Source organism: Elephantulus edwardii, unplaced genomic scaffold (assembly GCF_000299155.1).
Source record: "Elephantulus edwardii isolate Elephantulus edwardi_28Jun2011 unplaced genomic scaffold, EleEdw1.0 scaffold00007, whole genome shotgun sequence".
Taxonomy (NCBI): domain Eukaryota; kingdom Metazoa; phylum Chordata; class Mammalia; order Macroscelidea; family Macroscelididae; genus Elephantulus; species Elephantulus edwardii.
In genome coordinates this window covers 25,129,334-25,144,453 of record NW_006399757.1, presented here as the reverse complement: position 1 = coordinate 25,144,453, position 15,120 = coordinate 25,129,334, and the positions used below count along the sequence as shown (strand labels likewise).

General features: G+C 39.1%; 1 protein-coding gene across 2 annotated transcripts in view; it reads left to right on the top strand.

Moving 5' to 3' along the window:
• IGF2BP3 (insulin-like growth factor 2 mRNA binding protein 3) overlaps nucleotides 1-15,120 on the top strand; it is a 189,452-nt gene that overhangs the window by 159,636 nt on the left and 14,696 nt on the right. Inside the window, exons 11-15 of one of the 2 annotated variants that reach the window (XM_006880297.1) lie at nucleotides 2,101-2,103; nucleotides 10,034-10,150; nucleotides 13,352-13,426; nucleotides 13,777-13,908; nucleotides 14,418-14,531. In XM_006880297.1, the coding sequence (XP_006880359.1) occupies nucleotides 2,101-2,103; nucleotides 10,034-10,150; nucleotides 13,352-13,426; nucleotides 13,777-13,908; nucleotides 14,418-14,531 (441 nt within the window). The remainder of the gene's footprint in view (nucleotides 1-2,100; nucleotides 2,104-10,033; nucleotides 10,151-13,351; nucleotides 13,427-13,776; nucleotides 13,909-14,417; nucleotides 14,532-15,120) is intronic. The other variant, XM_006880296.1, reaches the window with a different exon arrangement.

Genomic DNA, 15,120 nt, shown 5'->3' with positions numbered 1-15,120 from the left:
CAGTGGACAATGAGCATAAAGCCCCTGATGGCTCTGGGCGCTGACTCTCACCAGTGGCTATGGATGAAGTCACAGGCGATTTTCAGCCAGCGCCGGCGGGGTTTTTTTAAATCTTGGAGAAAAAGTGATTCTTTCACCTGGACGTTAACTACTAGGAAAGACCTGACATTTTCCATTTTGACCATCTGGGGAGGAAAGGGTTGCTAGGGGAGAGAGAATTCACAATAAATTCTCTAGTAACTTGTTACTAGAAAGTGTGCTTTTCTAACTAGTGAGCTCAGATGAGTTTGCTCACAGGTATGTTTGTGTATGTGTAAGTATTAAGCAGCTTTGGTTTCTATTATTTGGTAAAGAGGTAAAGAAATAAAACATATTTTTACTTAGGTTTATTTCTAAACATATTAGAATTGGCTTGAGAATTGAGATCATATTAAGAAGTTTATTTTTTAAGAAAAGCATTTCCCTTGAGGTTGAATTTATTAATTTTTTTTTTCAAAAGAGACCAATGAGAGTGTGAAAATATTTTAGCACAACAGATACTTGGTACAAGAAATTGTTTTGAAGGTAGTTCATAATTAGGTTGTATTTTCAATGATAATTGAAGATGGACAAACATGTAAAATAAAATTAATACCATTGTAAGTTCTTCTTGGATTTGTTTTTACCTCTCTTCCTTTACCTACTTGGTTCTCTTACCATTTAATAGGAAAGTTGGATGATGAATAAGGAAGATCAAAGAAGAGCTGATCTTTAAATGTTGGGTGTTGTGAAAGAATATTGAATATACTGTGGCCTGCTAACGAACAAACAAATCTGTCTTGTGAGAAATGCAACTTTGGAAGAACAAGGTTCCTTAGACTTCATCTCACATCCTTTGGCCCAATTACCAGTATAGGGAACAGTCATCAAGCTAGTAGATAGTCAGCAATAAAGGGGAAGACCATCAGGTGGGTTAACCCAATGATGGCAGTAATGGGCTTATGCACGGCAGAGATAGGGAGGATGGCACAGGTTACCAGACAAGATTTTGTTCTGTTATACACGGGGCTGCCTGAGTCAGAGCCACCTTGATGGCATCTGACAGCACCCACCATTTAGTGATTGAGTGGTGTCTCACACCAGTGCAGTGCTGCTGTTGCTGCTGCTGTTACGTACTGTCAAATCGGAACCAGCCCTTAGCTGAACCTCCAACAGGTTCTTACAGACAGTAAATTGCACAGGATAAGATTGACCATCTTTCTCTTTTGGAGGAGCTGGTGGATTTGAACCATGTGCCTCTGGGTTGACGGTGCTCTTCCTTACCAATAGGCCACCAGAGCGCCTAGAATACATACAGAAAAAAATGCAGGTTGAAATCCTTCGAGGGCCAGATTGCTGGGATTGCCCATGTTTCATCCCTTTGAGGATGAGCATTTCCTTTGTCCTTGAGACCAACAACAGACTTTGAGGAGCTCTGAGCTCTTGCCCCCCATTGTGTATGCACATTTCTGCTTTTACTCCGGCCCTTTTAGCATTTTCTTATATTTAATCTGCTGCTTCTGTTGTAATTGGGCTTAGAAACCATATAACAAAACTGAGTAATTTAAGCTGAGCCAGACATTTACAATTTAAACATCAGGTATTAACTGTGCAATTTAAAACACTTGTTATGTTGTTTTTCTTTTTTAAATATAGGGACACTTGTATTCTTCATTTAGGTAATAGAGTCTCCAAATTACACTAAGAAAGAAATCCTAATGAATATCAGTCTTATAAGAAATGTTTAGCACACTTGCCCTAATTAATTTCTGTAAAACAAAAATGTACTTTAGTCTCTCTGTGTTCCCTACCATAGACATTTTTTATCTTTAATTTTCTTAGCTTTCTGCCTAAATGCAATATTTCTGTAATCGGCTAAACACATAAACTGGTTGCATTCCTAATAAGTTTTTATGTTGTTTTAGTATAAACATATGCCATGTATTTTTATAAAATTTTGACAACCAAATTCTATGCAAAATAAGACTTTTTAAAGAGAAAATAGCACCAGATCCTGATCATTTCAATTCTGTGTTAGAGATGTTCACATATAACCTAAATTTCTCCCCTTAGCTTTCTAAGCAAGTCACTAACATTCCTCACTTTCCTAATTTGTAATCTGAGATGTCGTTTTAACTCTTCTATTTACACATGTCATGTTTCAATAGGGGAACATAACATTCTTGTATGTTTTTCATGCTTAATGCAGATACGTCATTGTAAGATTTTTGACAAAACTAAATATGCATACCTTATTTTAAGTACATATTTCTTCCAGTGCTTATAAAATCCAATATAATGATTGAAAATCTTTGTTGTCACTCTAAAGTGACAGCAGAAATTTCTAAAGTGAGCCACTTGTAAATGTATAAAAAAATATAAGTATCCTCTGGATTTAGTCTATTTTCTTCTGTCCACTGCTGTGTTTGAATTGCCATGTCATTAGAAAAATAAAGATGGTTTTAAGAGAAGACATCTTCCAAGGCCAACAGATTCTGGGAATCTGTTGGTTCTTGTGGAATTTGAAGACATTTTCAATATTCTGTGCCAATTCCATAACTCAAAGGCACGATTCTTCTTGGTCTTCTTTAGTGATTATCCAGGTCTTCCAGGCATTTGTGTCAGGCACACTTCAGCCTTCAGAAGAGCATCTTTGCTTTTAAACTCCTTGCTGAGATTTTTTCCCCCCTGAGATCTTTGCAGCAGAGTCACAGAAAGTCATTTGCTTCTTTGAAGCATTTTCCAACAGGGCAGATGTTCTGAATCCGATCCTCTATGGAGACGTTGCTGTATTTGCTAAGAGGTCATGAGTCAAAGTGTTCTATGGAGTGATTCCCATCTACTGCTTGTGCCACAGTCATGCTTATAGATCAGTTCATGCACAGATTTGGCTTCTCCCCTCCCCTATGTGATAAAGGGTTGCATGTTACCCTTTGTTGAGCTTAGCAGAGGTGCCACTGAAGATCTGGCAAAGGTGAAGGAGCTGCAGCTCCTTTCAACCTTTGGGCTCACACCATTGATGGCACCGGCTTTGATACCTTCTACAGGTATGTAGAGGTTGCCAGCTGTTCTTGCCAACCTAGCCTTGTGTATATCTGTCTGTGTTTCTTGTGATAGTTAGTACTTGTTCACAGACAAGCTTCCTACTTGCCCTTTGAAGCCTCGTTTGGACTATCTCTTTAGTTCTACAAAATTCCTTCACTTAAGACTTTCTGGCAAAAAAAAAAAAATAATAATAATAAAAAGGCTTTCTGACACAGCAAGAGCTTTTTCTCTCTCTCTGGTTCTTTGATGCCTCCATGGTTCCGGGTTTGGCGGGGGGGTGTGGCATGGGAGTTGGAAAAGGTGGTAAACTGGTAACTTCTGCATTTAAGGACTTGCTTATCTCACTGCCTTCTGACTCATAGTGACCCTCCAGTGGGTTTCCGAGGCTGTAAGTTGTAACTGTAGGAGACTGCCCGCATTTTCCCAGTGGAGCTGCTGGTAGATTCAAGGCATTGGGGTGAGCAGTGCAGCTTGATTCGGACAACCCTGCCAGAGCTCCCACATTAAAGGATACTCGTGCACTTAATACTGTCAGCTTGGAACTGACTCCTTGCTGACGCTGCCTGGGTTTCTGAGTCTGTAAACTGCAATAAGAAGAGACTGCCCATCTTTCTCCCTCAGAGCAGCAGATGACTTTGCACTGCTGCCGGAAATGAGAGGCTTTTGGGTTAGCAGCTCAACTGCCTTTGGACTGGGCTGCCAGAACTCCCTCACTTAAGGCTACTGCCCGAAAATTGCCCTCCTGTGCTTCTGCTGCCAGTCAGAACATACCATCTGGTCACAGCTTAGCTACAAGAGAAGCTGGAGATCCATCTGTGTTTGGGGCAGCCATACACCCATCAAGAATGCAAGGTGTATTTCTAAAAGGTATGGAGCCTAGGCTGTGAGGGTAACTGACTCTGCCCTCCTGGACTTTGCAGTTGTTGCTTTTTGTGGAGTTGGAAATGAATGATAGCTGACCCTCCAGCAGGTTTTCAGAGGTAGGAAATCACATAGGAGGAGACTGCCCATCCTTCTCCCATGGAGCACCTGGTGGATTTGAACCGTGTGGTGAAGTTTCTTACCACTAGTCCTCCAGAGTTCCAAGGATTTAGCAGGAATAACTCTTAAACAAATCTGAGAGTTTGTGAGAGAGGAAGCAAGCTTGTAAGTTCCATTAAAAGGGAAGGAAAAATCTAATTCTGGAAGAGAAATTTCCATGTTTCACATTCTACCCTTGCTGAATATTTTCATCTAAATAAAGGGAATACACAAAGGGAACTCGAAAATTCCAAATGCTTGTCGTGTAGTTTTCTGGTTTAAATTTAAGAGAACAGTTATTTACATGTTTTGGGGGTCAGACAGGTGTGGAGATACTTGGCTGGGTGGTTTTGCCTTTACTGTCTACTGTTAGGAGGTTTGTTCCTTTCTGAGTACCAATGAGTAACAATTACCTCTTAAGAGTATCTAAGTGGCAACCACAATTTGAAATGGAAACTTAGCATTGCTTTTACAGACAGTAGTTAAATACATAAAACTTGACCAATTGCTCCTCTTACTGCCATTGTCTTCTATAGCCTATCTCTTCCATCTGGGAAGCTCTTGTTGTGTAGTCTCTAGTTGTAGACCCTTGCAAGTTGTGTTGCTAACCCAAAGGCAGTGTGTTGTGGGCCTGTGATGTGATTTTCTAAAAGCTGCGTTAAAGAATAAAGGGTAACAAATATTTTCTCCATCAGAACTTTAAAGCGGTTCTTCCACTGTGTCCTGATGTGGCTAGCTGCTGAGAAGTGTGGTGTTCCTAACTGCTCACAGGGAAGGCAGGTTCCTTCCTTAGATCCTCTCTGTATCTTTGTCTTGCAGGCTGATGAGGAATCTCTGCTTTTATTCCATGGCAAGGAGTAGATTTCAATGAATAATATTTCTAAAGAGACTAACTCTTTAATTATGCCTTCCTCTTTTTAGAGGTTCTTTCTCATTTCTGCTTTGTAACAGAAAAGTAGAATTGATGTATCTTGACTTTGGATAAATCCCTTGCCAATGTTTCATGCTTGAATTCTGCCCATCCTTCTTCCCATAACATGTTCTTATTTCCAGAACCTGCCAGGTTCATCTCCCCACCCCCACGCCAAAGAGCTAAAGAGTTCATTCTTCCAACAGGAAAAAAAATTCTCTAATTCCTGCCTGGCAGCTGGCTCTTGCAATAGTTGGCAAACTTATAGCTTATAAATGACAGGAAATGCTCCTTTCAGAAATGCTCGAACAGTAGGGAAGAGGGAATTGGCAGCTAGTGAGCAGGGCAAGCACTGAAACTGGCACAGCCCCGTGCATAACTGGATAGTCTTGGCAGATTGTGGTTGGTTGGCAGAAATTACCCCAAAGCTGTTGTCTTCCTAATTTTGGTAGAACCTTCTCCAGAAATCGCTAGGATTGCTGACCTTCCTTGTATAGAAAAAGAGTAAGAAAGTTAAAGCTTTTCTCGACGAGTTATGGTGCTCTTTACAATGCATATTGTGTGTGTGTGTGTGTGTGTGTGTGTGTGTGTGTGTGTATTTTTTTTTTAAGGGAGCTCTGATGACCTAGTGGTAAGAAGCTGTGCTGCAGTCCCAAAGGCACTTGGTTCTAATCCACCAGCTGTTCTCTGGAAGAAGAATGGACAATCTTTTCCCATGTTATTAACATGTTGCCACAAATGACGGCTATAGCCATCCTGCACATTTTAATTAATTTTCACTTCCAAACATATGACTCAATTTCATATGGCAGTCATAAACAATAGGGGGGGGAGGATGAGTTTCTAAGGACGGTCGTCAATTTAAAAGTGTGCTGGCAACGTGTTAGCTACCTCTGAAACCCGCTGTAGGGTCAGCTATGGGTCGTTTCCCACTCAAAGCATTCAATAACATATATATATACACATGCATAAGAGTGCGAGCTTGCTCTTGCTCATGGCTTTTCTTAGTCCTAATCCATAGCATTTCTTACTGTGACCTCAACTTTTGTCATTAAGTAATTTAAAAATGCTCCATTGCACACATGAGCAGTTATCTCTAGGAGGTCTGGGTTACTTGAATGAGGGTAAACTGTTGTGGCTTTCCTCCCCTGTTTATTTGTTAGACTTCACTATTCTGTTTTTTTGTTCATGGAATTGCATAAACTTGATTTCAATTCCAGAATGAATCCATTAGAAACAAAACCAAAACCCAGGAGTATCTATCTTCTAAGGCAGAGGGAAACCCTGGCATATGTCCACATTCCCGGCGGCTGAGCTTGTTGGCTGGCGTGCATGTCTCCGTGCCTTTATGATGTCTTAGAGTTTATTCCCCACAAACTAAATACACTTAACCTTGCTGTTTGCTCATTCCTGTATCTCCTCCCGATAGATGATTAGGAATTACTCATTGGCAGACTTAACCAGTTATGCAAACTTTCAGTTGTGCGGCTTTGTTCTTTTTGTTATTTCAAGCTATATCATAGCCTGCCAAGCAGTCCAGAGGAAGCTCAGCCGATAGGCAGCTGGCAGAAACTCAATGGGAAGCAGTCTGTGTCCTGTGAATATCCTTCAACCTTAAAGGATATATCAAGGGGATTTGGAAAGAAGAGTTCAGGATAATATGACTGAACACTGATTTACTTGCAAGGAATGTGTAACAAGAAATGGTAATGCTAGTGGGCTTTCTGAACTGGATTAGGGACATAAACTCACCAGTGTATGTGGAAGAAGCTTATTACTCCTTGTTCTGGCTTTGTCATGGAATTAAACATTATAATTTAGGCTTCTGTACTCTGAAAATGTGGCTTAGCACTCTGAATAATTTGTACCACAGAACCCACTTCCTGGGTGTCACATGTGTATGTGAGCTGCCTCATATTCCCAGGAGGAGAACATCTTTAAAAAATAATGTAGATTCAGGAAGTTGATTTCTATTTTCTTTAGTGTGTCAGGAAAGGGTGTTGATTTTATAGAATGTCAGATTCTATTGGCTAGTATTTTGTTGAAAATTTTCACATCCATGTTCTCGGGGGATCTTGGTCTAGAATTTTCATTTTTAATGGTATTTTTGCTTAGAGTTGGTATCAGTGTTATGCTTGCTTCATAGAATGAATTTGGGAGTACCCATCTTTTTCTGTATTCTAAGTAGAATCTATGTCCACTCTTCTGAATGTTTGATAGAATTCACCAGTGAAATAATTTAGGCCAGGACTTTTTTTGTTTGGTAATATTTTTATGACCTTGATTATTTAAGAATCAGAATGACAGATTAATTCTTCACTAGTTTATATTTAGTGTAAATATTTAATTGACCTATCTAGTTATATAAAGTGACCCCTAGGGATAGTGGTATATGGAGCTCACATTAACTCTGGCTGCTGTGAGATAAATGTTGTTGTTATGTGCCATTGAGTACAACTCATAGTGACCCTGCAAACAGTAGCTCTGAACCCTGTCCAGTCTTATGCCATCCTCGCCATCTCTGGCATACTTGAGCCCATTGCTGCAGACACCGTATCAAAACATCTCATTGATGGTGTTTCTCTCTTGCCCTGACTTTCCACTTCTCCAAGCATGATGTCTCTTTCCAAGTAATAGCCTCTCCTAATACCATGCTCAAAGTATGTGAGAGGAAGTTTTATCACCCTTGCCTCTAAGGAGCACTCTGCCTACTTTCTCCAAAACATTCCTGTTTGTTCTTAAGTGCCTTCCAAAGAGAGACACTTTTGGAAATAGTGAAGAATGACATAATTGTACCTGGTGTCACTGACTGATAAATAGCTATAGCATTTCTGGGTCCAGGAGTGGGCCCTGTTGCAAATAAATGGAATCAAGAGTTGAATGGAAAGATTAACCCTTTTCTGTGTATATTCTAAGAATCTTGTAGCATCTACAAGCAGGAGAGAATAAAATGGATGAATGGAACCTTCTAAGAATCAAATCCCTATGCACATCAAAAAACTTCTCCAACAGGGTGGTAAAAAGGAAAATCCACAGACTGGGGAAAAATTTGGTAATGACATGTCTGATGTGGACTTATATCTAAAATTTATAGAGTACTCCAGCATCTCAACAAGATAAACAACCAATCACAAAATTGACACATGGTATAAACAGACACTTCACCAAACAAACACATGAAGAAATGTTCAAAATTTCTAGCTCTAAGAGAGATGCAAATCAAAACACAAGTACGAGATATCATCTCACCCCAATAACAATAGCAGAGTTCAACAGAGCAGCAAACACCAAATGCTGGTGAAGTTGTGGAGAAACCCTTATTCACTGTTGGTGGGAGTGTAAAATGGTGCAACCACAGTGGAAGGCAGTATGGGGCTTTCTCAAAATGTTGGAAATAGAAATGCCATTTGATCCAGCAATTGCACTAGTGGAAATATACTCTAAAGAAACCAGAACTGCCACCCAAACAGATGTATGTACACCTATGATTACTGCTGTGTTGTTCACAATAGTAGATGGAAGCAACCCAAGTGCCCATCAACAAACTGATAGATAGAGAAGCTGTAGTAAATTCACACCATGCTGAAAAACAAGAAACTCATAAAATATTATACCAAATGGGTGGCCTTGGAGGACATGCTGAGTGAAATATCTCAGTTACAAAAGGACAAGTACTGCATAATGCCACTGTTGTACAGTGAGACTGACATGGGGGTTGGGGGGAAACTGAGAAAAGAGGGGATAAATAATGTACATTGCATTGAAACAAAAGAAGGAAAGAACTGTTTAAAAGGAATATATTATTAGTCATTATTTGCATGACAGTAGTCTGGAATCAGAGGTACATAGCAAAATGGACTGGGAGGAGGGGGTGGGGTTGTGCAACAATGAATGAAATTTTTTTAAGAGAAATGAAAACTGGAAGTGGGGGAAGGGAGGAAAATTTGCAATAATGAATGGAAATCCAGGTTTTCTGTAAAGTTTCATAAAAATCACAATTTAAAAAAACCCCAACTTGTAGAGCCACAAAGGGCACTTCCTTCAACTGACAGTACTTTCAGTGTGCTACAATATTTTACCAAGCAAAAAAATAGAAATTCTTGTGTAGAATCTCATACAGTCTTAGTACAAATGCTTACACAAATGCTGAACATAATCTAAAATGAGTCATTTTAGTCTAGAATAGGGGTTGAAGTTTTAAATATTTCTTGGTATTCATTTATCCTTAGAAGCATGTTGTTCTTACTGTGGTTAGAATGTAAAAGAATTATAAACTAGATGAGTATTTGCACTGCTTCTATATCTAAGAGCTGGTAACATTATCAAATTAACCCTTTTACCTCTGGAACTTAGCCACTGTGAAATCCTCTAAGTGACTATGTCCTTTACCTCTGCTGTTTGAAGATAATATAATGGTTTGAAGTGAGAAGTGAAAGAGAGAAAATTAATGAATACTTTTTTAATCTTTAGGTGGTTTTTTCCAGTATGCAAGAGGAAAGGCAAATAAGAATTTTATGGGAAAATAGTGGAGGATATTTCACTACTAATGCAAATTGGTCTCTCTCTGTATTAGAAAAGTGAAACTGAAATGAAACATAAATGGCTACTGGAGTAAGGTGTGGAATTGATATTCTTGAGTGGCATTAGATTTGTTGATTTGTAGCCCAGTATATACTTGTTAAACTCTGCCTTGGCTATATTGTGTGTATTAATCTTTAAAGCTTAAGCAAGTATTGTTAATCTGCTCTATTATGTTTGAACTTTCTAATGTCTTCCTTTTAAATCTTTTAACCCAGTGACATTTTAAAGTTTAAGAAGATTGTATAGAGAAGAGTGGAAGTTTTAAATGCAAATGCTTTGAGGATAAATACATTGTAAAAAATCTTGACATATTAAGTAAATTCATATTCATGTTAATTTATTGTGGAAGTTTTTCAAACTTTTCCTAATCCAACATGAGCAGGTTCCCATCTCTGTGCTGACTGTAATAAAAGATTTGTAAGAAGTAAGCATGCATGTCCTATTCTGCTTTTCCAACAGCACTCAGAAACGGAGACCGTTCACCTGTTTATCCCAGCCCTCTCAGTCGGCGCCATTATTGGCAAGCAGGGACAGCACATCAAACAGCTTTCTCGCTTTGCTGGAGCTTCTATCAAGGTACAGTTCTGCCAGTGTGGCTTTTCTGGTGCATTGAGAACAACAGTACATTACTTGTCACTTGATAATTTGAATTGAATGTGGCAGGGTTATATGATGTGACAGAAAAATCTCAAACCTTAAGATTTCATGCTTTTCTCTGTAAAGGGTAGTCTGGAGAGAAATAATCCATGATTGGTGGAATGTCTCTTCCTTACCTTCTCCTTAGACTTGGGTTCCTTCTAGCTTTGTTTTTCTGAGTGTGGCCTTGGTCCACTTGCTCTCAGCTGACATTAGTCAGTGCTCTAGTGATTTGTTAGCTATAACTTATTATGATCCACACAGTCAAATGCTTTTTCATAGTCAATAAAGCCAGGATCCATCTGACATAAGCAATGATATCCCTGGTGCCACGGCCTCTTCTAAATCCTGGTTGAACCTCTAGCAGTTCCCTGTGTACTCTTCAAGCTGTTTTTTAATTATCTTCAGCAGTATTTTGCTTATGTGTCATATAAATGATACTGTTCGATAATTCCCACATTTTATTCCATCACCTTTCTTGGGAATGGGAACAAATCCAATCCAATGGCCTGACACCTGTCTTCCAGATTTCCTGGCATAGACTGGTGAGCACATCCAAGTCTGCATCTGTTAATTGAAGCAACTTAATTGGTATCCCAGCAATTTCTGGGGCCTTATTTTTTGCCCATGCCTTCAATGCAGCTTCCACTTCCTCTTTCATTACCATTGGCTCCTGCTCATATGCTACGTCCTGAAATTTTTCAGTGTCAGTTAGACACTGAGAAATGAGCTCTGAACATCCCAAGGATGGCTAAAAGAACAAACAAATGTGTCTTGGAGAGGGCACAGCCAGAGTGCTCTTTGCTGACAAAGATGATAAGGCTTCACCTCACATACTTAAGGCCTGTGGCTAGGTGAGGCTTTTCCTCGAAGAGGGACATGATGCTCAGAACAGTAGGGTCGGCAAAGGAGAGGAAGATTCTCGACCAGGTGGATTGACATGGTGACTGCTACAGTGGGCTTTAGTGTATTAGGAGGTATGAAGATGGCACAGGATAATAAGACAGGGCTCAGATAGGTTGATAATAGTGTCACTGTGGGTCATACACGATGGCACTTAACAACAACTAGCAATCTATTATGCTGTTAGAATTAGGATTCCAAAGAGATTTCTCTTAAGAAAATTTGTTAGCTGTTTTAGGATATTTCTACATGTGTTCCACTGTTCTGAGGTCAGAGAACATGTTTGTTTGTTTCAGGTTTTAAAGAGCTAAAGCACCCTGGAAAAATTAGTCACAAACAGATATTTGTACAGTAATGTTCATAGCAGCATTATTTACTATCACAAGAACATGGAAGCATTCCAAATGTCCAACCACAATCGATTGGCTTGAGAAATTGTGATATAACTTGGGAGGGACCGGAGACCATTATGCTGAGTGAACTAACTCAGTCCCATAATAACGAATACTGCATAAGACAATTATTCTAAAAATAGAATGATAACTAGTAAAACTTGTATGCGAATTCACAGTAGGAAGGAAGGGTAGAAGCAGAGGGGTGAAGATAGGCAGGGAGAAATCAGAGGGTCACAAATCTGGTGGGTGGAGGAAGGGGTTGGCAAAGGAAATCGGAAAGATCCGACAGGGATATAGTTCAAAGTTGATTAATTTTATAAAATATAATGAATGAGAATGATTGTATGAAACAATGTGAATGAAGGATAGTGTGAAACACAATGTAAATAAACTCTGTAAGCAAACCAATATAAAATAAATTTGAGGGGTATAATTAAAAAATTAAGAATTATAGCAATTTATACACCAGCTTTGATGATTGTACTCTTAGCCATCACCCTCTAGCACTAGTACTGGGAAAAGTACTTTCTAAGAAGGGAAAAGTTTTGTGTTGTTTTTTTAAATCGTCTCTATTATTAACCAGAAATCTAATAATTAATAGAAAGATACAGAAGTAAGGCATCAGGAAAACTAGGTTAGTGGAAGCCAAACAACCAGAATGGAAATATTAAGAATGTTCACAAACTGATAAAGGTTAATCATTGTTATGGAACTTGGTAGAATTGGAACTAAACTACTAAAACTTCACTGAAAACTATAAAATATCACAAAAAGAAAAACAAAACAAAACAAAAAAATCATAAAAAGTAAACTAGCTGGAAAGGTGAAAATCAGTAAGTTTTCCTCTAGTGGTTTCCTGTGAATACTTCTGAGAGCTGAAATGAAAAAGAAGTGTTTTGCCCTAACAGTGCCTAGCATAAAGTAGAAATGGTATCAGTTTGGCTTTAGGTGACAGAAATGTTAGCTTTACCTTGAGGGAAGAAGAAAACATAATTCCATTAGATAGAAACACATTCTTTTGATTGTAAACATAAGCGCAGTAAAAGGCTAACAGACAGTTGGAAGTAATTGACAGGTATCTCTTGTGATTTGAGGTGATTATTACAGCATTTTTGCTTCCTATTTTTAAACAGTAGAAATACATATTTTTAACTAATGAGGACATGCCTGGCATAAATGTTTGTCTTTCAGAACAACTGTTGGTTATTTCATGTTACTTTCATGACATCCTTTGAGGAAATTATTAGTCATAGATTTGTGAACTTAGGCCTTCATCCCCCCACCCAAAAAGAACAAAACTCTATGAAAACAGCTTCAGAAAGAAATTCTTTATAAATTCTGTAAGAGAAATTCCATAGCAAAGATAAAGTTAAAAAGCAGTGTCACTTCCTTCCCTTAAAAAGTGGCAAATTGTGTGAGGCAGTGGCCTGAAAACACAGCAGAATCTCAGGGGGATGTGTTGCAGAGACAGGCAGCCCAGGGAACTTGAGTCACTGGCAGGCCAGGAGCACACTGAACAGCAGCAGTGTGGGCTGGGGAGAGCCAAGGTGTCATCACAGTTCAGATAACTCCTCCCCAGCTTTGTTTTCCCCCATTTATAAAGTGGAAAGTAATGCCTTTTCAGGATGTAGTGAGGAGTAAATAAGAAGTTGTATATGGGTCTCTACACAGTGTAAATTAGTGTGTGGCTAGAGCCATAATTGGTGAACCTACCTTAAAGACCTTCTTAACTGTCTTGTGGGCTTTGCTTTTGTTTATTTGTTCATGTGCAAGTGTCAGATTGCTATAATTTTCTTATCAGTGGAACCAGAAAATGTCCTAACTTGCTCCCTCTCTGTCATAGATTGCTCCAGCTGAAGCACCAGATGCAAAAGTGAGGATGGTGATTATAACTGGCCCTCCAGAGGCTCAGTTCAAGGTAGGCCTTTAAAGGGTGTGCACAGGGGGCAAACGGGTACGTGGAACGTGAACGAGGAGCTTTATTACCTGATTCCTCCCTTAAGTATGTCGAACACCCAATTGATAGAGTATCAATAGAAATTCAAGGGTCAGCTCAGCACACAGCCACAATTACTTTTCAAAACCAAAAGTCTTTCATTTGGGGTTTTCCTTAATGGTTGCTTTATATGATTTGTTGCAATTCCCTATCTTCCAAATGTGAATTGCTCAACAGCATGTTATTTTATATATGTATGAGGTGACACCCTAAGACTTTTGTGGTTTTGGTATGAATGACGGTACAATGGTAGGCTATGTTCTCATCTGTAGGCTCAGGGAAGAATTTATGGCAAAATTAAAGAAGAAAACTTCGTTAGCCCTAAAGAAGAAGTGAAACTTGAAGCTCATATCAGAGTGCCATCCTTTGCTGCTGGCAGAGTTATTGGAAAAGGAGGCAAAACGGCAAGTACTTCAGCAAAACCTGTGCAGTGGTATGAAGGGGAAAGCACTGAAAGGTACTTAGGAACCCTACGTCCCCAATCTTGGCCAAGTCCTAAAAACAGGTCTGTGCCCGGTACCTGTCCCTGAGCCCACCTGTGTGAGGGTGCAGGCTCATGTGTTTAAGGGGAAGAAAACAGGACACTGGCTTCAGCTTTTTATTGTTCAAACATGTAACATCATGAGATGAAAATGTAAACATTTTGTCTACACTTGGACCTTTGTAACTGAACAGTACACTGTTTCCCATTTCAAACACATGGAATGTGTAAATCATTTTCAAAGGTGCTTACAATTGCTGGGTTTCAATCCAGTTTTGCTGTTCATTCATATAACTTTGTGCAAGTCAGTTTCTTTAAATATCGTGAAGTGAGGAAAATATGCACAAGCTTTTAAGATTATCACTGGATTACATGTTCAGGACAAAGCAACTTTGAAAAAAAAATTACCATAATTTTATTTCTCTTTCATAGGTGAATGAGCTCCAGAATTTGTCAAGTGCAGAAGTAGTTGTCCCTCGTGACCAGACACCTGATGAAAATGACCAGGTGGTTGTTAAAATAACTGGTCACTTCTATGCTTGCCAGGCAAGTAGACTCTTTAATGTCAACAAAGTTGCCCTTTTCTTCTGCTACCCTCCAATGGAAATTGTTTCTCCCCTGATACTAAGATAATTTGGTGTTTAATATACTTAGTCCCCTTTTTAACAGATAATTTCAGAGATTCTACTAGAAACTCTGGTAAGGAATTGGGCTGTCATCGCAAAGGGACATTTTGCAGAGAACTGAATTTGAATCTACCAGTTACTTCACAAGAGAAATACGAAAATCTCCTCCCTTGCAATTTACTGCCTCTGAAAACCTGCTGGGGGGTCAGTTGTGAGTTGGTTCCAAGTTGTTGGTATACAACAACGACGAGAAAAGTGAAGGGCACTCTGGAGGTCTAGTGGGTAAGGAATTGCACTGCTAAATCAAAGCTACCACCTGCGCTCAGGAAAAACACAACCAGTCTCCTCCCATGTAATTATGTCTTTGAAAACCCACAGGAAGGTCAGCTATAAGTCAGTTCTGTCTCAGTGGCAATGAATTAGTTATTAGCAGACTGATGAATATGTATCCATAATTCTCAAATAGATTCCTTTTTTTTCTTCTTCTATGAATATTTGTATTTTTATTT